General features: G+C 38.8%; 1 protein-coding gene across 4 annotated transcripts in view; it reads left to right on the forward strand.

The window, feature by feature from the left end:
* The window catches only part of MYO1B (myosin IB), a 175,307-nt gene that overhangs the window by 148,839 nt on the left and 2,943 nt on the right, over positions 1 to 23,525 (forward strand). For 2 of the 4 annotated variants that reach the window (XM_012776932.3, XM_076005764.1), the window contains exons 21-30: positions 973 to 1,041; positions 2,747 to 2,833; positions 3,114 to 3,200; positions 4,984 to 5,070; positions 10,114 to 10,188; positions 11,428 to 11,562; positions 13,418 to 13,524; positions 16,397 to 16,529; positions 16,878 to 17,030; positions 18,474 to 18,601. In XM_012776932.3, coding sequence (XP_012632386.1) covers positions 973 to 1,041; positions 2,747 to 2,833; positions 3,114 to 3,200; positions 4,984 to 5,070; positions 10,114 to 10,188; positions 11,428 to 11,562; positions 13,418 to 13,524; positions 16,397 to 16,529; positions 16,878 to 17,030; positions 18,474 to 18,601 — 1,061 coding nt within the window. The remainder of the gene's footprint in view (positions 1 to 972; positions 1,042 to 2,746; positions 2,834 to 3,113; positions 3,201 to 4,983; positions 5,071 to 10,113; positions 10,189 to 11,427; positions 11,563 to 13,417; positions 13,525 to 16,396; positions 16,530 to 16,877; positions 17,031 to 18,473; positions 18,602 to 23,525) is intronic. The other 2 variants (XM_012776935.3, XM_012776937.3) reach the window with 2 other exon arrangements.

The following is a 23,525-nucleotide window of genomic DNA, read 5'->3' on the forward strand; positions in this document are numbered from 1 at the left end:
TGGCAGGCCTCTCTGTCACCTCAGAGAGTGGGAGCTGGACCATCTAGTACTTCCAAAGTGAAAGGTTCACAGCGTCACTTTAGTGCTGTGAAATGCTGTGCATTTTCATCGGAGATGCCCACGTTCCAGTGTCTATTGCCGACTGAGTCCTGTAAGAGCTCCCTTTTCGAAGGGGAGTGTTCCGACGGCCTCCACCCTCGGACCCGTCAGCCCTAGAGTGAGGGAGGCCTCTGTGTGTCGAGCTCGTCACACCCAAGCCTGGACCTCACTAGGTTTTCTCTAACCCACCCCACCTGGAAGCAGCCCCTGCTGCACCCGAGCCAGGGCACTGTCTACACTGTTGGCTCGTGTCCCCTGTGAGTCCTTGAGGGCAGGGATGGAGTCAGACACTTCTTTATAACCCCATGGTTTTATGAAAATACCTTATGTAGAGTAGGAGCTGAATATATTTAATACTTACTTGATTGACATCACTTTATTTACATTTTTAGCTAATTTCTCAGCTGCAGGCATAATAAAAACAGCAAACCTAAAAGGAAATGGGGACGTTAGGGGTGGGCCCAGTAGGTAGCGTAATGAGAAATGACAACAAGAAGAGAGAACACTCAAAAGCAGTTGCAGAACTCAGTGTGTGTTCATTCAGCGCGCATCTACCGAGTACCTGCCCTGTATCATAACAGTGTAATATGAAGAACGGATGATAATGATGCTGGGTCCCGAGCCATTAGAAATTATCATAGTATTATATTATATTAAATTATTCAGCATCCTCGAAGCATACCTTGGATTAACTGTGATCACTTTGGACTGTTTGATATTTTGGTTTCTTTGCGTATTGGTTTCCAGAAAGTATGTGGACTTTCCAGAAAGTCAGTTGCACTAAGTGAGCAAATAGCTTTTCTCAATCCTGTACTGTCCACATTACAATATGTAACTACAACATATCTAACATTGTCCCCTTTTGTCCTACAGCAACAAAAGAGGTATCAGCAGATAAAGAGTTCTGCCTTGGTAATTCAGTCTTATATCCGGGGTTGGAAGGTGAGTTTAAAATAAGTGTGCATTATTTATCTGGGGCCTTTGGGTTTTTCACAAAGGATGATGTCTTCATGCTAGCCCTGCAGGGGAGGGCTCCTCCATCTCCTGCCTCCCCTGTAAACAGTCAGATGGGAAGAATAAATATTATGAGCCAAGTGGGGACCCTGGTGACCACGTCTTGGCTGCTTCCTTGTAACCAGCTTTCTTTTTAAGAGCTTTGTTCTCTAAGCAGGAAGTCCTTGAAATAATACTGTACGTGATTTCAGTATCCCTTGCCCCGTGTTTGCAAGAGACCCTGTAGTCATGAAGGCTCTCACGGCATTTGCCTTCACACCTGCAAGTCCCTCCAGACTGACAGCATCTCAACACCCCAGCCATAACCCGGGTGACTTCCATAACTTCCTGGCCACCATCCCGTGGGCTGCCCCATAATGATGAAAGCTCCTGAGTTCCGGCCAGGTCTAATGGTGGGGGGCTGGGGAAAGCGGTCACAGTGGGGCACCTGGTTTCAGGTCCTTCCTGCCAAGGCTTGGTTTGGGGGTCAGTGAACTATGGCCCACAGGCCAAATCTAGCCTTGCTGCCTATTTTCCTACAACCTGCAAGCTAAGAATGGTTTTTATAATTTTAAACTATTGTTTTAAAAAAAGCAAAAGAAGAGTTCATGATGTGAAAATTGCATGAAGTACAGATTTCAGTATACATAAAGCCAGTTGTCTGAAGACAGCCACCTTCCCTTATTCCACAAATTGTCTGGCTACTCTAGCGCTGTAGTGGCAAAGTCAGGTAGCTGTGAGAGAGACCGACTGCATAACCTACAAAGCCAAAAGTGCCTCTGGTACTTTATGGAAAAGGTTTCCTGACCCTTGCTCTAGGTCACAGGTACTTCAGGGCCTGTTCTGAACACTTTCCCGATAGGAGATTTTGTGCGGTGGTCTGGATCCAGAAGGGGATACTTCAAGGTAGTGGCCAGGCCTGGAGCCCCTTCGGAGGGTAGAGGCTGGGCCAGGAGTCCAGTGGCGTTGGTTGACCTTGGCCTGGACAACCCAAGGGCTTGGGCGTTGTCCCAAAGCAGATGCCAAAATACAGGTCTAGGCATGTGGCGTACGTGGAAACTGCTGCTGCAGGTTCTCGCCTGACCTGACTGTCACTGCACCCTGGTCCCAGTGTACAGGTCAGAGACTTCAAAGGTGGGAACCAGAGTCCACTACCAAACCAGGCGTCCTCTCGGCCCCCAAAACATCAGTTTCCAGTAACTACTGGAAAGAAGCCACTGGTTTTTAGATCAGTTACATCATTTTGTTTTAGCAAATGTTTACAAATCTCTTTTGCATAAAAGGACAGCTACAATTATATTCCAGACCGTAATACTAGAAGAGATACAGTAGACTTTGGAGGATCACTGGAAATCCTGGTCCGCATTCTGAGAACCGTTCCCTCCCGTTGGTGTGCACCAACCAGCTGGCGTTGCTGTGGTCAGATTTTTCCTGTTGCTTATCAGGGCACGGGAGGCAGCTGTCCCAGCCTGGAGTGGGAACCACACTGTCACGCGTGACCACCTCGTCAGAGCAAGTGTTGAGCTGGGTACCTTCATCTTTCCTTTAAGCTGGAGCATAGTGTTGGGACTGCCATCTCTCAGGTCTTTTTTCCAAGTCACTATGAATTCCACTTTCTTTAACATTCTCCTTTTTGGGTGATTCTGCGCCTTAGGCTCGAAAAATCCTGCGGGAACTGAAGCATCAAAAGCGCTGTCAGGAAGCAGTCACGACCATCGCGGCGTACTGGCACGGGACCCAGGTAAGCCAGAGCCCCCGAGGGCAGTGGTGGGTCGGGTGTGACATCGCGTACAACCGCGGAGCCTCGGCTTCAGGGGCAGAAAATGTTTCACTGGCTTAAGCTACTGAGCACGCATCTGCCTCCTGCTCTTTCCAACGTTTTGGTGTGGGGTGGTGGCACATACTTTTGCATTTACCATTTGGTGGTGACTGGTGTCTTTCTTTTTCTTGCTCCATTGGGAAGCAGCAATAACCTTTCCTGCCTTAAACTTCTCTGTAACTCCTTTTCACATGCATCACAGGCGCGAAGGGAACTGAGACGGCTGAAGGAGGAGGCTAGGAATAAACATGCTATTGCAGTTATTTGGGCTTACTGGCTTGGATCTAAGGTACTTCACGCACACATCCCAACACTCCGTCTTGGAATTCTGCCATGATCAGTCTTTATCTCTAGCATATTAGGGGGTGGGTGCCTATTGTGAACAGTGGCTCACACTGGTGCATGGCCTAGCAGCCACATTGAATAAACCTGGAGATGTCAGTATCAGTAGTATGCATAGGAAGCTTAGGCATGTGTGGGCCAAAAAAACTAATTGCTTACTAATAAGGCACTAGTGTAGTTGGTCTTTTTAAAAAAATTCTTAAGTGATATGCATGCTTAGTTTCTCCCACCTCACCCCCCACTGATGCATGCCAGCAGTTATTTAGGGATATTGGGGAGAGGGCATGTGGGAATATTAAGGTTTGGGCTTGAGTCAGTTCTCTGCAATGTTTTGACAATGGAAATGCCTTTAACACATGCCTTAAAAAATTAATCTGTTAATGAAATTGCTCTTTTGCCTCACCGTGGCAGCTATTGATTATTATAAGCAAAATATTACATGTGCAAAGAATTATCATCTGTGATTTAACAGAAAACCATGTTCATGCAAAGCTAGCTATAATTGCCACTGAAGAATTGCAGGAATTTCAGCATCAGCTGTTTGTTTTCAGAAACAAAGGCCTCCTGAAATACTCTCACTAATCCCCAGGCATAGCCGTGGGTTCTGTGAACATTTCACATACCCCAAGGGACGAGATTTTTAGATGTTTTCGTTACTTAGAAAATCAAAGGTCATCTTTGCTAAAAATGTGTATTCCAGTTAGAAACACAAACATCAACAGAGTCCTGTGTTTTTAAGTGTACCTTGTCAACATTGTAAGCCTAACTTAACGAGAAAAAATGACAAAAGTCAACATTTGCCTGCATAAAGAACTTAATTTGCCAAAAGTTGACCAAAGTTGTTCATTTGTGTTTCCCTGAAAATTTGTGAAGCACAGACTCGTTCCTTTAGTCAACTGAGGGGAAAGTCCTCCCACAGGCAGAAGGACTCTGAGACAATTATTGCTGGGATTTCTCTCTCCATTGAGCGAGCTCATTTCCCACTCTCAGCACTATAATATGTTGAAAAATTAATGCCTATTTTTGTATTTTAAAATAACATGCCTAAGATTAATTTTTCCCTGAGAGTAATTTTTAAACCCATAAGTTGTTATGTTTTATTTTTTGTCTCGCCTCAATCTTCAGTGTATTATTTCCCTGTTTGGGGCCTTAGCTAAAACTGAGATTTTTATACATGACTACTTCCCATTTTTTAGCTGGAAATAATTTTTGAGTTTTGTTAGTTTTGGTTTTTGCTTGCACTTCAGAAAACCCTATTTCTTCCAGTTTTCTAAATGGTTGTTCACAAGAGTTGTCTTTTTATCCGTCCAAATGAATGAACTCAGACAGGAGTGCATGGCTTGTTAAGCCCCATGTGCTGTCAGAAAAGGGAGGTCCAGAGGAATCATTAGTTCTGCCCTGCAGAGTTCCAAGTTTGATAAGGGAGGGAGAGGAGGTGGAGAAGGGAGCAAAGAGGGAGAGAGAGAACAGGGGAGAAGAAAGGAAAAGAATGGAAGCAAGGGTGCAGGAGATGATTATCTTGGGTACACCGCACAGATTGCCCTCCTCTGGAACAGAATCTCAATGCACTGAAAATATAAGCGCTGCACCAGCTGACACTGTTCTTGGGTATAAATGGTTATGCACTGTTCTTCTGTCATTCTGGAATCCTTATTCGTAAATTGGCTCTTCTGTTTGGTGTGCTGTCTGCATTGGGCTGTCTCTTTTATTTACTATCTAAAACATTCTAGGCTCGAAGGGAATTGAAACGCTTGAAGGAGGAGGCTAGGCGTAAGCATGCAGTTGCTGTCATTTGGGCTTACTGGCTTGGACTGAAGGTACTTCCTCAACCACTTCTTTCTGTCCAGAGTGAAATCCATAAAGCCTAGCACTTACTAACCCCGAGAAAACTATTGATTATGCTTGCTGATGGTCTGCACACGTAGAATGTCATCTTGCCTGATTTTGTTTCTTTTTGAGAAGAAACCTGTGCACTATTATTTGTTCTGATGATGTTATTGTGATTTCTGTTTCTTTAAATAATAGCTTTAAAGTAATAATAATATGACACACTTTATCCAAGATACTTTGTTGTCCAAATTTTATTTTCTGTTATCTTTATGAGTATAAAGTTTTTTTGTTTTTTTTCTAATCTATGAGACAGAGTAACAGTAGTTGAGCTAGAAGCTGACCTATACTCACAGGGGCCAGCCTGGGGATGCTTTTGTTTTCTTTTATCTGCCTATTCTCCTGCAATAATGGCTGGCTGGAGTAGAGCTTTCTTCAGAGCAACGTGATTCTAATTGCTCAGCATAAAAACCAAAGGAGTTTGCATCAATAAACGTATGGATTATAATGAATGAGACCATAGGCAGATCAATGGATCATTCGGGTTAAAGAGAACTTTAAATTCAAATGCCTTGTGATTAGAGCAGGGCATATTTCAAAGTAGTATTTACTAGAGTAGGATACACTTATGTGTACAGAAGTACATATAAGTAAATATGACTCTGAGCTCTAGAAACCTTTAGGATAAGACTCTGAGCTCTGAAAAATCTTCAGACAATATAAAGATTTGATCTTCCTGAAATATTCAATAACTAATCACTATAGGGAGCCATCCTTATTGCCTTTTGGTGATAATTAGGTCCCTTTTTTTACACTAGTCCTCATTATTATTTTTAATCCTATGACATTTAATCTCATTCTAAATATTTGAATATTATCTGAAAAATCATTGCTTCTGAATCTGAACAACTATTAGAAATATCCCCGAATTCTGCTTTGAACAATGTACATTTTTTCCTTCAAGTTCAACCTATAAACTTTTAGTAAATTATCCTTTTTGATTATACTGACTGTTCATCAAGTAATATTTGAAATAATTAAGAAGTAACTTAAATATGAATTTTAACAGATGTTCTATCTGAAGAATTCTTAACAAGTTCTGTAACTGTTTTTTAAAAAGCCGAACAAAACTAAGCATTTTCCCATTTTATCCACATCTTCTAACTTGCGTTCTGATTTTCATAAAAGAAAGGAAAAAACAACATCGAGTCAGGATTTTTACTCTCTATAATAATTTCCATCAGTAATGTGTTTATCTACAGTTTTCTGGATTTAACTGCATATGATTTCAAAATGTTTTGACATTAGGGATGTGCTCTAGCAATCTACAAAGCAAATTTAGTTTGTAGGTAAGTGTTATTTTAGCAGAAGTTAATTGGGCTTACTCTAGACATAACTTTTTCCCCATTTTCCAAGAAAACAGCATTATTTGTCGCCGTTATTATTGTTATGAAATAAGATTCAACTCATTTGAAGTCCAAAAATATAATAATTTTATATTTGTTTTTCCCAAAAGAGAATTATATGAATTATATTAATATGAGTGATAGTTTTGCCCTTTGAAATGATTTGATTTTTTTTTACAGAAATGATTACAAAGTGCAGTGGACTCTTTAGAACTCCCGGTGCCCATGAAGGGCACCATCGTGTATGTCAACCTATTGTCATTGGGCTGGACTCTTATCTTATGTAGTTGTATTCAGAAGAAATGAGACCTGTCATAAGGTGTATCAAAAAACATGTAGCTATGAGTTCAGTTATAATGAGGCTCAACTAAATATAGTTAGGACTTTGAGTCTACTTTTGAGGACATGGTCTCATGTAACTTTATTTTAACTTGTCTGCTATTATGCTGTTATAATTTCAGGAGCCAATTAACAGGTAGCATTTTTCTTCTCCTTGTCCCTTCTAACTTTATCAGTTTGAGATTCAAAATGTTTGTGACTAACAACTCTGTAGCTAGAAGAAAAATGATAAACTGTCACTAGAATATGGATGCATGCATACATCAGAGGTATTGCAGGTTCAGTTCCAGACCATTGCAGTGAAGCAAATATCGCAATAAAGTGAGTCACACAGATTTTTTGGTTTCCCAGTGCATCTAAAAGTTAGGTTTACACTATACTATAGTTTATTAAGTGTGCAGTAGCTTTATGTCTAAAAAGCCAATGTACATACTTAGTGAAAAAATACTTTATTGCTAAAAAATATGCTAGCGATCTTCTGAGCCTTCAGCTAGTTGTAATCTTTTTGCTGGTGGAGGGTCTTGCCTCTGTGTTGATTTCTGCTGATTGATCAGGGTGGTGGTTGCTGAAAGTTGAGGTGGCTGTGGCAATTTCTTAAAATAAGACGATGAGGTTTGCCACATTGATTGACTCTTCCTTTCACTAAAGATTTCTCTGTAGCGTGTGATGCTCTTTGACAGCATTTTACCCACAGTAGAACTTTTTTCAAAATTAAAATCAATCCTCTAAAACCCTGCTCCTGCATTATCTACTAAGTTTATGGAGTATTCTAAATCCTTTGTTGTCATTTCAACAATGTTCACAGCATCTTGACCAGGAGTAGAAACCACTTTGCTCATCTGTAAGAAGCAGCTCTTCATCCATTCAAGTTTTGTCATGAAACTGCAGCAATTCAGTCACATCTTTAGGCTCCACTTCTAATTCTAGTTCTCTTGCTATTTCTACCACATCTGCAGTTACTTTCTCCACTGAAGTCTGGAGCGCCTCAGTTATCCCTGAGGGTTGGAATCAACGTCTTCCAAACTTCTATTCATGTTGCCAGGTTGACCTCCTTCCATGAATCACTTATGTTGTTAATGGCATCTAGAATGGTGAATCCTTTCCAGAAAGTTATCAATTTACTTTGCCCAGATCTATCAGAGAAATCACTGTCTATGGCAGCTATAGCCTTACAAAATGTATTTCTTAAATAATAAGACTTCAAAGTCAAAATTACTCCTTGACCCATGGGCTGCAAAATAGATGTGTTAGCAGGCCTGAAAACAATTGTTAAGCTTCTTTTACATCTCCATCAGAACTCTTGGGTGACTAGATTGCATTGTCCATGAGCAGTAATGTTTTGAAAAAAATCTTTTTTTCTGAGCAGTAGGTCTTAACATAAATGGGCTAAAAATAGTTGGTAAATCATGCTGTAAACAGATGTGCTGTTACTAGGCTTTGTTGTTCCCTTCACAGAGGCCCAGGCAGAGTAGACTTAGCATAATGCTTAAGGGCCTTGGGATTTTTAGAATGGTAAATAAGCATTGGCTTCAACTTAAAGTTATCAGCGGCATTAGCCTCTAACAATGGAGTTGGCCTGTCCTTTGAAGCTTTGAAGGTAGGCAGGCATTGACTTCTCCTCTCTAGCTATTAAAGTCCAAGATGGCATATTCTTCCAATAGAAGGCTGTTCCATCTACATTGGAAATCTGTGGTTTAATGTAGCTACCTTCATCAATGATCTTAGCTAGATCTTCTGGATAACTTGCTATAGCCTCTGCATTACTTGCTGCTTTACCTTGCAGTTTTATTTATGGGGATGGTTTCTTTCCTTAGACCTCATGAACCAACCTGTGCTAGCTTTAGACTTTTCTGCTGCAGCTTCCTCACCTCTCTCAGCCTTCATAGCATTGAAGAGAGGTAGAGCTTGCTCTGGGTTAGGCTTTGGCTTAAGGGACTGTTGTGGCTGGTTTGATCTTCTGTCCAGACCACTTAAACTTTCTCCATATCAACAATAAGGCTGTTTTACTTTCTAAGCTTTCATGTGTTCACTGGAGTAGCACTTTGAGTTTCCTTCAAGAACTTTTCCCTTGCATTCACAACTTGGCTAACTGTTTGAGGCAAGAGGCCTAGCATTTGGCCTATCCGGCTTTTGTCATCCCTTCCACACGAAGCTTAATCATTTCTAGCTTTTGATGTAAAGTAAAAGACATGTGACTGTTTCATTTGAATGCCAAGAAGTCATTATAGGGTTATTAACTGGCCTAATTTCAGTGTTGTGCCTCAGGGAATAGGGAGGCCCAAGGGAGGGAGAGAAGAGCTGGTCGGTGGAGCAACTATTAAGTTCTTACCTTAAAAATATACGTATAAAACATTTACCTACAGGCTGAATTTGGGTAATAGGTTGTTACCTTTCAACCCCTAATATAGAAATATTTTGAGTATATGCAGTTAAACCCAGAAAACTGGCGATAAAAGAAAAAGATGACGTCTGAATTATTCTAATAGGCTAATATTTTGCTAAATTCTGCTAAATTCAGTCCATTTGTACTGGGATGGTGATAAATATTTAAAATATTTTTCCATCAATTTCAGAATGTTACTGTGTCATTCATTCAGCAAAACTTCATTTAATTACTGCTATTGGTTAAACATTATTCGTATATGAACTAAATATGACAACGTAGCAAGGAAAAAATATGTGAAGTAAAACTATGATGTTTTAAGTTCTGTGATAGCATTTAGTATGAAGTTTGGTGGGAGTAGAGTTGAGAGAGAAAAATTAATGCAGTTGAATAGAAGATAATGATAGTTTAAAAGCTTCTTTTAAAATTCTTATTCGTAGCCACATTCAGTTCTCAATGTGTGGTGCTAAAGTCCTGTCTTCATATGCAAGGCTTTTGCAAACTGCAGTACAGTTCTTCAGACTTTTTTTTTTTTTTTTTGCTTTTAAAAAGCAATCTGAAATTACCTTATATATTATTTTCTGAAATGTATTTTAATTTGTGATGAGTTTGCAGCTGTGCCTTTAAAATGTTTCTTGTCAAATCATGAAGTTCTTCGAAAACTGCTAAGAGGATTTAAAACATCAATTCATTCTGGTACTCTCATTTTACGTTCCTCAATTTCTTTCTCTCTGACTTAAGAACCACTGTCTGAATGTGCTTCCATTATATTACTAAATCTGGAAAGAACACTTGTATATTTATTTGTCCTACACATTTTCATTTTCATTTTTGAGAGAGATGTATCATTATGGACAGGCGCCCACCACACGTTAACCATGATAATCTGCCTCTTCTTTCTAAAGGTGCGTAGGGAGTACAGGAAATTCTTCCGAGCCAATGCTGGAAAGAAAATCTATGAGTTTACACTTCAGAGAATTGTAAGTTAATATTTTCTGTGTATGGTTAATTAGCATTATTAAATTACCTACTTAATAGCACCACCTCAACACAATGTGCCTTTCTTTAATTGACAAAACTGACTTCTTTAGGCAATGATTAAATCATAACCATGACACTAAGAGTTAGTTATCTTTTTTTATCCTCTCCCCCCAAATTCAGGTAGAATTGTGTCAGAAAGAGTTGTTGTTGGCCCATACATGATTAATAAAATGTTTTCTTTATTTGACAGAGAGAACTTTGGGGAAAGTGAACCCAAGCAGGCCAGGGGCTTGTGCTATTAAACTTGCTGCCATGGGCCATCAGCAGAGCAAGACTAGCAACCAAGTTAATGGGGAGGGTGAAAGAGAGAAAGGCTGTGCCACACTGCTAGAGTGGATTTTGGAGTTCTCTGTCTCCAGAGAAGTATATGTGGTGGTGAACAGACTGCAAACTCTGGCGTCAGCCTGCACTGCCACTTATAGATTTGTGACTTGAGCAAGTTACTTCTGTGAGCCTCGTTTTTCATCTGTAAAATGGGAATAATAATAGCACCAACCTCATAGAGCTGATTGGTGTGAGTTTTAAAATGGAGTGATGATATAAAGCTTTTTCACTGGCACATATTAAGCACTCTCAAGCAACCCAGTCCGATGGAACTTTCTGCAGTGACAAAAATGTTCTATAACAATAGAGCAGTCACTAGCTCATGTGGTTATTGAGCACTTGAAATGTAACCCATGTGACTGGATTTTTTATTTAATTTTATTTATTTAAAATTTAAATATAAATAGGCCATGTGGCTAGTGGCTACCTTTTAGATAGTACAGCTCTATAGTATTAGCTGATATTAGTATTAGTGTTAATATGAGTGTTAGTGTTGGTATTCTTCTTTTAACCATTTGGCGGAGCTCATATTTCCCAGTATGAAAGAGTGGAATAGAGACTTCCTAGATCAGTCATAAAGTTTTATGGACTTGGCCTGGCATGGTGGCTCATGCCTATAATTATAGTGCTGTGGGAGGCCAAGACAAGAGGATCAGTTGAGGCCAGGAGTTAAAGACCAGCCTGAGCAACATAGCCAGATCCTGTCTCTACAGGGAAGAAGGAAAAAAAAAAGAAAATTTTATGGAATAAAACCTGATAAATTCCATTAAAGATTGATCATAGTGTATATAAAACAATGTTTTTTCTGGTATATTTTCCTCATTTTCTTATATTTTCTGTCAAATCCAACACAGGTGCAAAAATACTTCTTAGAAATGAAAAATAAGATGCCTTCCTTATCTCCAATAGACAAGAATTGGCCATCAAGACCTTATCTATTCTTGGATTCTACTCACAAGGAACTAAAAAGGATTTTCCACTTGTGGAGGGTAAAAAAAAAAAAAGTCATGTTATTTTTTTTTTCAGAGACTTCTTATATATTTTGAGTGTTTGAGAACTCTTACGTAAAATCAAATTTTGAACACATTCTTGCTTTGCCTTGAAGAGAATTACTTGAGAACTTTGGTAATTTTGAACCACACACCATACTTGACTTTCTGTGAGAAGTCCCACAGCAGCCGTGCGGCCTAGTTGGAAAGGAAAGCACATGCCCACTTTGTCTTTCCATTCTGGTTCCTGTGGCTTTCACATAGTTCACTTTTTGTTTGTTTGTTCTTCATCAGAAGGAATACTATAGGAGATAGAAATCACAGAATTTGAATGCCATCAAGTGACATAAAGAAATTCTACCAATTGTAAGAGTTTACTTTGTCAGATTCATTGAACACATACTCATCAGATATACACGTGAACACTCAAACACTTTGATGGGCTGGGAAAAAGGCCTTAAAGGACATTAAAAATTCTTCTACCTGAAGTAAAGGGAAGCTGACAATTCATTTTATACTGCTTTTATTTTAGCTCTTTTTATTTTATAGGGAAACGCTGCCCAGCATGGGGCATGTGGGATAGTTGGTGACTATATTCAATAACTTAGCTGTTATGCGAAATGCTAAATATGTATGGTTATCAGATGTAATAAAACCGTTAGATGGAAGGGCTGGTATTTAGTAAATGAATGATCAGTAGATACATCTTCCAGGAAGCTCTTTCCTGCCCAGCAGTGTAGGCTTGTTCTTTGTGTATCCAAATCACATATGTGTGGAGTGACATTATCGCTAATTAGTGCGATGAGTGATACCAGCACAACATATGGAACTGGATTCTGGGTTTTGTCCCGTAACTCCGAGCCAATTTGGCCAGATTCACCAACCTCTCAATTGTTTGTCTGCCCTTTTGAGTCTGACACAGAAACTATTTTCAGAAATAACGACGGCGAGCTGCTGATGCCGGGGGTCTGTGCTGCCTCTGCCCTCCCTGGCTCCACAGTCTCCCCCATATCTCCCTTGGATTGGGGGTGGGGATGAGAGGGCTGTTTACTCCTGGAGGGGCCTTTCCGTGGGAAGGGTCAGTAGCAACGCTAACATTTCTTGTGCAGTTATTTCGGTGGTGCTCAGCCCCACCGGTAACTGAATTTCTTAGACTGCTTATCTATTAATAAAAAACCTGGCCCTGCTCCTCTGGCCACCCCTGTCTCTTCTCATGACAGCCTCAGAATCACAGCAAAGTAGGATTTCTAAGATTCCATGTCCACATTGTAAAATGGTAGTGGGGGGTGGGATTTGGAGCGGTGGTTTTCAAACTATAGGTCATAGTATATTTGTGAGTCATGAAATCAGCTTAGTAGATCACTACCAGCATTTTTAAATGAAATAGAATAGAAAACAGCAGAGTGTACAACATGTAGAAAGGAAAAGTATTGTTTCAAGAAGGTTTTATATAAATTGTCTGTGTGTGTGTGGAAATGTGTGCACTGGCTTGTGATGTACAGTGATTTTTACTGTGAGTCTCTCTAGAAGAGTGACACCCTCAGGACTAGGTGATCTGCAGGGACTGACATCACAGTAGGAGGAAGACAGTAGTGCTCCTTGCAGGGCCCAGGCCAGCTAGGCCCTGGTAAGAAGCATCCCAAATTCTGCAATGTAAATATAGTCTTTATGACATTTTCTGAGATGAACTTTTTAAAACCAACAAAGGAATAAAGTTTTTGGCCTTTTAAGTGAATATTTTGTACACTTTCAGTCTTATCCTCATTACTGTTAAATTTGGCTTAGCAGATTTAAGAATGAGTAATGATTTATTTATATAAGTAATGTTTTGTTTTGTTCTTCTCATATCACACAGTGTAAAAAATACAGGGACCAATTCACAGACCAGCAGAAACTTATTTATGAAGAGAAACTAGAAGCCAGTGAACTCTTCAAAGACAAGAAGGCTTTATACCCATCCAGGTATGATGTCTTTGCTTTAGCTCTAAAAGTCAGTAATTTAAAAGTTTCTCAAATATATTTATAGGCCTTTTCTAGTGGAGTTTGATTTCAATCTTAAATGAGTGACTTTGTGAATCATTTTATAGTATAATTAGCTGGATCTGAATACATGCAACACATTCGAGCGATGGCTTCCTTAGCATACTTTAATGAAATGAGGTTACGGTTGTTGGTTTTACTTCATTGGCATTAGCTTGAACACTTTATTAAATAATTAGAAGTCATTTAAAATAAAAATTGTATAGGCTATTAAGATAAATTTGCATTGTAAATTCCTGTTAGTTTTTCATAGTTTTCAAAGACGAGCCAAATTTCTGTGGGCAATATACTCTAATTACCATTCTAGTCTTCGTGCCTTAACAAGCCAGGTCAGAAGTTCATCTGTAAGGTAAATGAAAGAGTGAGCCAGTAGAGCACCTTTTGAGTGTTGCTTAAGCCCTGGTCCATGGTGCCCTTTGGTCTGCTAACTCACTGGACATGACTTCAGAGGCCTGTGCAGCAAGTTCAGCTCCTCTGTTGTAAACACCGTGTAGTCAGAACGAGAAGGAACACCAGTCACAAGTTGAACAAGCGAAGTCCTTGGTGTAAAGACTACTTACCTGAGCTTTCTTACGTCTCCTACATTCATCATGTCCCCGCAGGATTTCTGTCCCTTTTCATTCAATATTTATAAATTTTTATTTTTTTAATTAATTTATTTTTTATTTTATTATAAAAAGTAGATTGTACAATTTTAAGCCAAATCTATAACAACTTTTAGCTTCTCCCAAAGAATGGCCTAGAAACAGAAATGTATTATGTGCTAAGTATATTCACATTTATTACATATGTAATATTTACATTCTCTGTATCTTCATACACATTTGAAAGAGCTCTCTTTTAAAGGATTAAATGAACGTAAGTTGCCAGGCCATTTGGGTTTAAGTACTTTAAATTGCACAGCTTCCTTGGTTGGCTGATTTGACTGCTTGAGGTGATGTATATATTCCCTTAAGGCAAATAGTAGCTAGGTCTAAAGTTGTCCAAAATGCCTATTACATAAAGCACATTCAAACAGGAAAATTGTCTATATGCTTGCTTCAGCAACTAATTTTATTGAACTTTTTCTTTATACATTTTAAAATTAGTAACCTTCTTAATGAACATTCCCTGCACATGACTCTTCAGAAACTGCAGGCTGGAAAATACATTTTGGAAGAAACAAAAGGCTGTTAGCATTTTTTATTATTTAAAATACATTTGAATATGAATTTTTAAAAGTTAACTTCAGGCCAAGTCCTTTTTGGGCAGTTTCATCAGTTTTCAGAGATGGTGTCCACACTCACCCCACAGCAGCGAGGGAGGTGGAATAATTTACCCTCCCACCACTCTGGGAAGCGGCAGCTCTTATGGGAGTCAGTCGGCCTTTTACATCCTGGGAGCTGTGAAACATTGACCACCTACGTGGATTTTTCTTCCCTAATCCTCCACCCACAACACAAGCATTTAAAGTCATATTTGCAAATTGCCAGATCTTTGTAGCTCAAAATAAAGCTTGTAGATTGCTTGAAGCAGCAGTTTTTTTCTTGGTGTCTTTAAGGCTGTCCTAAGAGAGTCCCCCTACTGAGCATTTAGGGAAATCAGCATCTGAATGATACGGACACAGGCCTTTTGCAAGAATTTTTTTGGGGAAAAAACTGCTCTGATTCTGAATGTTTGCTGCGGTTACTTCTGTCTCTCTAGAGGCATATCTTAGGAGGAGGCTTGATTCCCCTGTGGTATACAGATGCTCCTTGACTTCTCATGGGGTCCAGGGGTCCTCAAACTGCGGCCCACAGGCTACATGCAGCCCGCTAAGGACATTTATCCGGCCTGCCACGTGTTTTTGCCACCGCTGCCTGTCCTGCTTAGCAGCCAACTCATCCCAGGCCCAGAGTGGGCATGTGTGGAATGTGCACTGCACTCTCCCACAGCCCTCGAACGGTCTGAGGGACAGTGAACTGGCCCCCTGTTTAAAAATCTGAGGACCCCTGGTTATACCCTGGTAAATTCATCAAAGTTGAAAATATCATAAATTGAAAATACATTTGATACACCTGACCTACCCTAGCCTACCTTAAACATGCTCAGAACACTTAGCCTACAGTTGGGCAAAATCATCTAACACAAAGCCTATTTTATAACAAAGTGTCGAATATCTCACATAGTTTATTGAATACTGAAAGTAAAAAACATTGTGGTTGTATGGGCACCATTGTAAAGTTGAAAATCATAAGGTGAACCATCGTAAGTTGGGGACCAGCTATATTGCCTATTTAGAACTGGGGTTACATGTGATTGCCCTGGATCCATTCTTTCCCAGAAAACCTACTGATTTTCCTATTCTCTGCAAGAAAATGAAATTTTTCTTTGGAGCAGGTGATGGTAATGATTTCAGCTCTTTTTTACATTGCCACATATTGTTCGAAGGCGGTAGTAAATCCTTTGTGGGCAGCTGTTAGCTGTATATTAACAGATTAGAAGAGATTGCCTTTTCTTTCATGTGAGGCTATGCATTTGAGTCTTAGCTTTTGTTCTGGTGAGTGATTTCTATTCTGATTGTTCTGTGTGATAAGATCGTTATCAAAGTCCTACCTACCAAATGCCATGATCACATCAACAATGCATTTAAAATAGGTTTATGGTTTCATTTCCAACTTATATTTAGAACAGGTAAAAGTGTAATATATAAAATAAATTGAAATAACTTTTTATGAAGTTGTTAGCTACTCCTTAGAATCAGCTGACCTGTTTCCCTCTCCCAGTAGTACTTCCATTTGAAATGGTTTCTAATGTGCAAAATTTTTCCCTTTAGCGTTGGGCAGCCATTCCAAGGGGCTTACCTGGAAATCAACAAGAACCCCAAGTATAAGAAACTCAAAGATGCCATTGAAGAAAAGATCATCATTGCTGAAGTCGTGAACAAAATTAACCGTGCTAATGGGAAGGTAAAAATGCTAACCTGGAAGACTGTTGAGTATTTATTAATTGGGACAGTAATCCTCAGTTTTCTGAATCTTAAAATTTGCATTTCATATTCCTGGTAGAGGTAACGGTGAGGGGGGCTATTTCCCCTTACCTTTAAGCTTAGGTGGAAATTGGCATGTTCTCTGAAATTTTTATAAATGAAAATATATTATCTATGTTTTTTAGTGTGTTCTTGGTTTACATAGGTATGCTTATTGAAAGGTATTATTATAAAATGTGCATTTCTGCATATAAAGGATGCTTTAAATTCATGAATCATTTTTGGATATTTTTGATCATTGGTTTCTATCCTTTTTGCTTTGTTTTAGAGTACATCCCGGATTTTCCTCTTAACAAATAATAATCTCCTTCTTGCTGATCAAAAGTCTGGACAAATCAAGTCTGAGGTTCCCTTGGTGGATGTGACCAAGGTGTCAATGAGCTCGCAGAATGATGGCTTCTTTGCTGTGCACCTCAAAGAGGTAAAGTTTCAACTAATGACTTGACTAAAAGATTTTTGCATTTGTCCAACCTCTTGGGCACCGATTTTAAAGTTTCCACGTCTGACTAATCCTATTGCCTGATGTCTATATTTCCTCCTCACTGATTTACAAATTTTGGCTGTATTCACCCCTATGTAAAATCTCAGGCTTGCTTTTTCAATAGTTGAATGAACTTAATCACTTTTCACTTGACTTTTTGAGACTAATACATAGAAATATTAAGATGTTTTAAATTATAATTATTCCTGTTGTTTCTTCTTTGTATCAACTTAGTAAATGTCTTCTTGTTCATCTTTAATTTTGGGATTTGTATTAAAGGATACAACTACAATAAAATAACAGACTAATAGTTTTGATCTAAAAATTTTTTGATGTTGATTGCCTTTAGCTTAACTGGGACCTCCTGACTTGAATGAAGTGGTTAAGTGTAGGCTCTGGAATTGGTCTCACTAACTTTATAATGACATGTGCCAAGCCATTTAACTTTTGTGTGCGTATCTTTAAAATGGGGATAATAATAGTACCTACTTCCTAGCATTGTCATAGGATTAATTAAGATACTGTATGGACAGTGCCTGTCACATAACAGTCACTGAATGAAGCCAATGTTAGGAAATATTAATCACATATAGGTATATGTGTCTAGCTAATAGTGCCACTTTCTGGCTGACTGTAAACTTAGAAAAATCTTAAAAGCTTCACTCAGCCTGTTTTCCCCACTGTGGATCTTAACTTAAAGGGAGTATATCAAATCCTAGAATAGTAATTCTCAAACTCAATGTGTTAAAATTACACATTTTAACAGCTTGGGAACGTTAAAAATGCTGATGCCCAGGCCTTGGTTTTAGTACAGTCAAATCAGAATTTCTCAGAATGGGGCAAAAGCATCAGATTTTTTTGCAGTCTCCTCCAAGTGGCTCCCTTGTGCGGCTAAGGTTTAGAGCCACTGCCCTAGGATATTTAGTGAAAGTGTTGTTGTTATTTTTTTTATTTTTGTTTTCTTAACCAAATCACTGAGGAGTTTTTCAACTGGCTCCTCCAGAATGAGTTACAGGTTAGGTCAGCACTCTGTGAACCTGAGTGGATAATCGCATCACCCGGGGACCTTGTCAGGGATTCAGGTTCCGAGGGGCCGCTGTAGGGCCTGAGATTCTACTTTGCTAACAAGCTCCCAGGCGACACAGGTACTGCTTCCGCTTCATCGACCAGCTTTGGATAACAAGGGGTTAGGAGACCTTATGAAGTGCTCTGAGCAAGCTGGAAGAAAGACTGCCCTTGTCATTATTGTTTACTTCGGGAGAATGGACTTTAGTGTCTGAGGTTTTAGAGAGACTGTAAATACGTTCTTAGCCACGCCTGTGAACGTTGACCTCCTAAGGTGTCTTTAATTACAATAGTCTGACTCTTGGTTTGTCCTTTTAGGGCTCAGAAGCAGCAAGTAAAGGGGACTTTCTGTTCAGCAGTGACCACCTGATTGAGATGGCCACCAAGCTGTATCGCACGACTCTCAGCCAAACCAAACAGAAGCTCAATATTGAAATTTCCGATGAGTATGTTCATTACTTTTTGAATGTGCCTTTTCACTTTCAGTTTTATTGTTTGAGTTCAGATTTTCAATTTCGTTCAGTAATACAACAAGTAGTTGTTAAGTCCCAGGTTTGTGTCTATGTGATAAATGAACAGTGAATGCCACTGACCAAGTCCCTGACTTCCCACACCTGACATTCTAGTGTTCTGGATGGTTAGATTCGAGATGACCTTTTCTTTTCACACACATGCATATATCTAGAGTTATTCATAAGCGTTCCATATTGACAAGGGTTCATTAGTGACAGGGGTTCTGTTAGACTGACAGAAATTTGAAATTTGCTTTTTAAATTTCCTGTTAAGGTTCTGATTATAGAGGCTGATTATTTGCATACAGGTTGGGGGCATCCTCCCATTTAGTGAATCTATCTGTGAGTTGTCTGGATGAGTTTGAGTTACTATATTAATTGATGCTTAATTAGTTACCTTTTAATAGATTGTTTACTACCTGTTTATATACTTCTCAGCTTGGGTGGTAAAAATTTGTATAGCCAGATTGCTCAGGAAATAATTTTATTTTCTAATTATAAAAAGTCTATTCTGTTTCCTCTTTCCCTAAAAGTCTTTCTAAAATAAATTCACAATCATTTTTGCCTCTTTGTCAGTCAAACTCTCTTTGATGTGTTAGGGTCTACAGTGCTAAAGGCTTATCTTAAATTCTCATTGAACACTAAGAATGTTGTTTAGATTGGGTAGGGAGACTGGGCTTTATGTATACTCTACATTGAAAATTGCTATTTGTGCTAAATAACTTCTTGTTAATGAGGCCTTTCTCATAAAACAAAGACTATTAGGAAAAAAGATAATGGTTGGTTGAGTTTCAGTTAATTAAGGTTTTAACATGTTAGGGCCTGTTAGAGCTTTAAAATCCCTTTAGTTGAAGTATTTCCTAATTTGAGATAATGGGCTTTGGTGGGACTGCTAATTCTCACTCATCGTGGGAAGATTATATGTATTTCAGATACAGAAGCTCCTCGGGGTGGGTGGGTGGGTGTGTGTGTGTGTGTGTGTGTGTGGTTGAAGCAGCCTCATAGTTGGCCCACTACATTAGTAATAAGATCATCTTTAGAGGGAAAGGAAATCACACCAAAATCCAGGCCAGAAAGGATTGCTACTTTTAAGCATATCCCAAACTGATATTCTAAGAACAGAACATTGATAACGATGCACTGTGAAAAAAATGTTCTCTGGTGGAAATTTCAAATCTTTACTATAGCACTTCTCAGAGCCTCTAAAATCTTATGGCCCACTGTGACCCTGGGGGAGGGGTGTATTTGGGAGGATAGTGTGTGCTGTGTTCCCCGAATATAGTCAATCACAGAACCCCTCCGATGGCTGTCAGCACTGTGCTCAGAGGCACGCAGTCTGGGAAACAATGCAGGGACCCCGCCCTGTCACAGAGGGCCTGCGATACTCTGGATGAAATAAGTCTGCAGTACATGTAGTTGTCTGAAGATTTACAGTGGGCCACGTAAAGAAAACAAACATTTGGTAGCCTTATAGTACTTTTCCTTCTCCAGTTCCTAATTATCGATTGGTCTCATAACAATCAGACAGCTGATGGAACCTTGCGTAGCACCCATGGTCCCTTCCCAGGTGGCACTGGAAGCCTGGCGGGGAAGTTTCCAGAGCAGCTTCTGTTCCTTAACCCCAGGGAGCTCTTAGGCAGAGGTGCCTGTGCCTGTGCATGTCATCCCTGAGTGGCTTCACTCCATTCCATTGCCAGCTGTGTAGAACCAGTGTTGAAAACTGTGTGCAGTTTGGTGACTAAACCCCTCTTTGGTGTATCCTTTGCAGAAGTAGTAGTTACTCTAACAAACCCAGTTTCTGTAATCATTATGGATAAACTGGATGTCATGGGAAGAGAGTCAAAGCTTTGTTTATTCTTCAGTGCAGTTTTAATCTGCACATGCGGAAGTGAGAATTGTATTTATTGAGAGACTCAACTGCCTTGTAATTCCACTCTGTAAACTTCCAAACTGTTCAATCTGTAAATAGATTGAGATTTAAGGATAACCTGTAAGATGTATAGTATAGTCATACACTGCATAAAGTCAACTATGGACCACGTATATAACATGGTCCCATTTGATTATAATGGAGCTGATAAATTCCTATCACCTAGTGACATTGTAGCCGTCACAATGTCATAGTGCTAGGCATTAACTACTCACATGTTTGTGGTGATGCTGTGTAAACAGTCTACTGTGTTGCTGATCATATAAAAGTATAGCACATGTAATTATGTACAGTACATAATACTTGACAATGATGACCATAATGTTACTGGTTTATGTATTTACTACACTATACTTTTAATCATCATTTTATATATAAAATCTTTCTATATATAAAAAACGTTACTATAAAACAGCCTCAGGCAGGTCGGTCCTTCAGGAGATATTTCAGAAGAAGGCATGTTATCACAGAAGATGACAGCTCCATACGTGTTATTGGCCCTGCAGATAATCCAGTGGGACAAGCTTTGGATGTGGAAGACAGTGATAGTGGCAGTCCTGACCCTGTGTAGGCCTAGGCTAAGGTGTGTGTGTTTGTGTCTTAGTTTTTAACAAAAAAGTTTAAAACATAAAAAAAATTAAAAATAGAAAAAAGCTTATAGAGTAAGAATATAAAGAAAGAAAATATTTTTGTACAGCTATACAATGTGTTTGTTTTAAGCTAAGTGTTACCCCAAAAAAAGTCAAAAAGTTAAAAAATTAAAAAGATTATAAAGTATAAAAGTTACAGTGAGCTCAAGTTAATTTATTATTGAAGAAAGAAAAATATTTTTATAAATTTAGTATAGCCTAAGTATACAGTGCAGTGTTTATAAAATCTATAATAGTGTACTGGCCTTCACAGTCACTCACCACTCACTCACGGCCTCACACAGAGCAACTTCCAGTCCTGCAAGCTCCATTCGTAGCTAAGTGCCCTAGTATAGTGTGTACAATAGTACAGGTGTACAATCTTTTAGTCTTTTATACCATATTTGTACTGTACCTTGTCTATGTTTTAATTTGTTCAGATACACAAATACCCTTGTGTTACAATACCTACAGTATAAAGTACAATCACATACTGCATAGGTTTGTAGGCTAGGAGTAATAGGCTATACCACATAGCCTAGGTGTGTAGTAGGCTGCGCCATCCATGTTTGTGTAAGTTCCCTCCATGATGTTCGCACAGTGATGAAATTGCCTAACGATGCATTTCTCAGAACATATTCATAAAGTGACTTTGTCCTATTAAACATTTTAAATATATGTATATACACATGTATATATACATGTACTCATGCACACATATATATCATGTAAGTTATGCAATTGTTTTTCTGAATAATTTAAATCCAAACATCTAATCTATGTTCCTTTTACTTTGAAATTCTAACTGGTATTAATGCCATGAAGTAATACATCTATGTTATTATTTGCTGGGGGATGATTTTCAGTTCTCTTTCTGTGAAATAATAATGATAAATAATAGAGATAAATAAGAGTACTTACCTCTTAGGATTGTCTTAAAGCTGAGCTAATAATATGTGTAAATGGCCAAGAACGGTGTGTACATGGTAAACACTCAGTACATTTTAACTATTGTTTCTAGCATGAATCTTGATCATGATTTGTAAACATGGAGATAATTAATGGATGCTAAAGTTATTGGAGAAAGAAGTTACTATACATTTATTACACTACAAATGTCTTTGAAAATTAAAATTTAAGAGTATTTTTTAATTGTGTGAATTTGTGTTAAACTTGAAAGATGTTTCTTTCTTTGAGGCACATAGATATAAGTATGCGTGCCAGAGACATATCTCAGATAGGCTAATCTGGAACTATAGTTGCTTTTTGTTTTGTTTTTTCCCCAGTACTTTTGAGTTGAAAAGAAGCAACCCATTGAATAGCTCAGAAGTACTATCCTTATAAAACAACTCATGAATTAGTTTATGTGTTGTGTTTCACCACAGTAGATAACATTTGTAAAAGGTGGCCTCTTTAGACCTTGAAACTGAAACTGACATATACAGAGCAGAGCTGTTTAGATCCTTGCTGTTGCCACGGATGTCAGCTGAGCAAGTGATCAGCCGGTGGTAGTTAGGTTGACTCACTTAATAATGTGCCATTAACTCAGGAAACTGTTTCCCGAGAAACATATGGAAAATATCGTAGCATTATGCCGATTATGGCAGCCACAGAGAAAAGATCACCAGTCTTGAGATGGGAGGACCTGGTTTCTGCCCAACCCATGCAGCTTTCGTGCCCACCCAGTGACGCTGTCCTTCAGGGCGGGGATCTCCTCGTGTACAGCTGGTGCCCCTCACAGCACCAGCGTGCGGAAGGTCAAAGAATGATCTGTGGACAGTCACTTGGCCCCTCCTGGTCTGTGAAAGCAAAGATTTGGACTAAAATATGGTTTTCCTCAATGTATCATGTACCATTGGTGGGATAAGATACAGTTTTAGGTAGATTTTTAAAAATTTTTAATTTTATATAAATATTTTAATGGGTATTAAAAATATACATGGAAGATCAAACTCATGATTTTATCCTTATTATTCTGTAGTTCACTATGATTTTGAACTATATTTATTTAGGATAGAAATAAATATTAGCGTGTTGTGCAGATGTGACAAAAATTACGTAGGAAGTGTGAGTAACCAGTGTTTAGAAACCATAGTCTAGAAGGTCTCCAGACACCTTCTTTTCTGAAATTCTTTATTTTCTCAATTTGTTGATAGTGAAATAGGATCTCACCCCAATTTATATTTTTGCCATGCAAAAATGGAGAAAAATGGGAATATAACATGTTGGTCTTCTCATTTGAAACATGGAAATAACTATTTTTAGCTTTTCTTACCTTATTGGAATATGAAGAGTTAAT

The sequence above is a fragment of the Microcebus murinus genome, chromosome 8 (genome assembly GCF_040939455.1).
Source record: "Microcebus murinus isolate Inina chromosome 8, M.murinus_Inina_mat1.0, whole genome shotgun sequence".
Taxonomy (NCBI): domain Eukaryota; kingdom Metazoa; phylum Chordata; class Mammalia; order Primates; family Cheirogaleidae; genus Microcebus; species Microcebus murinus.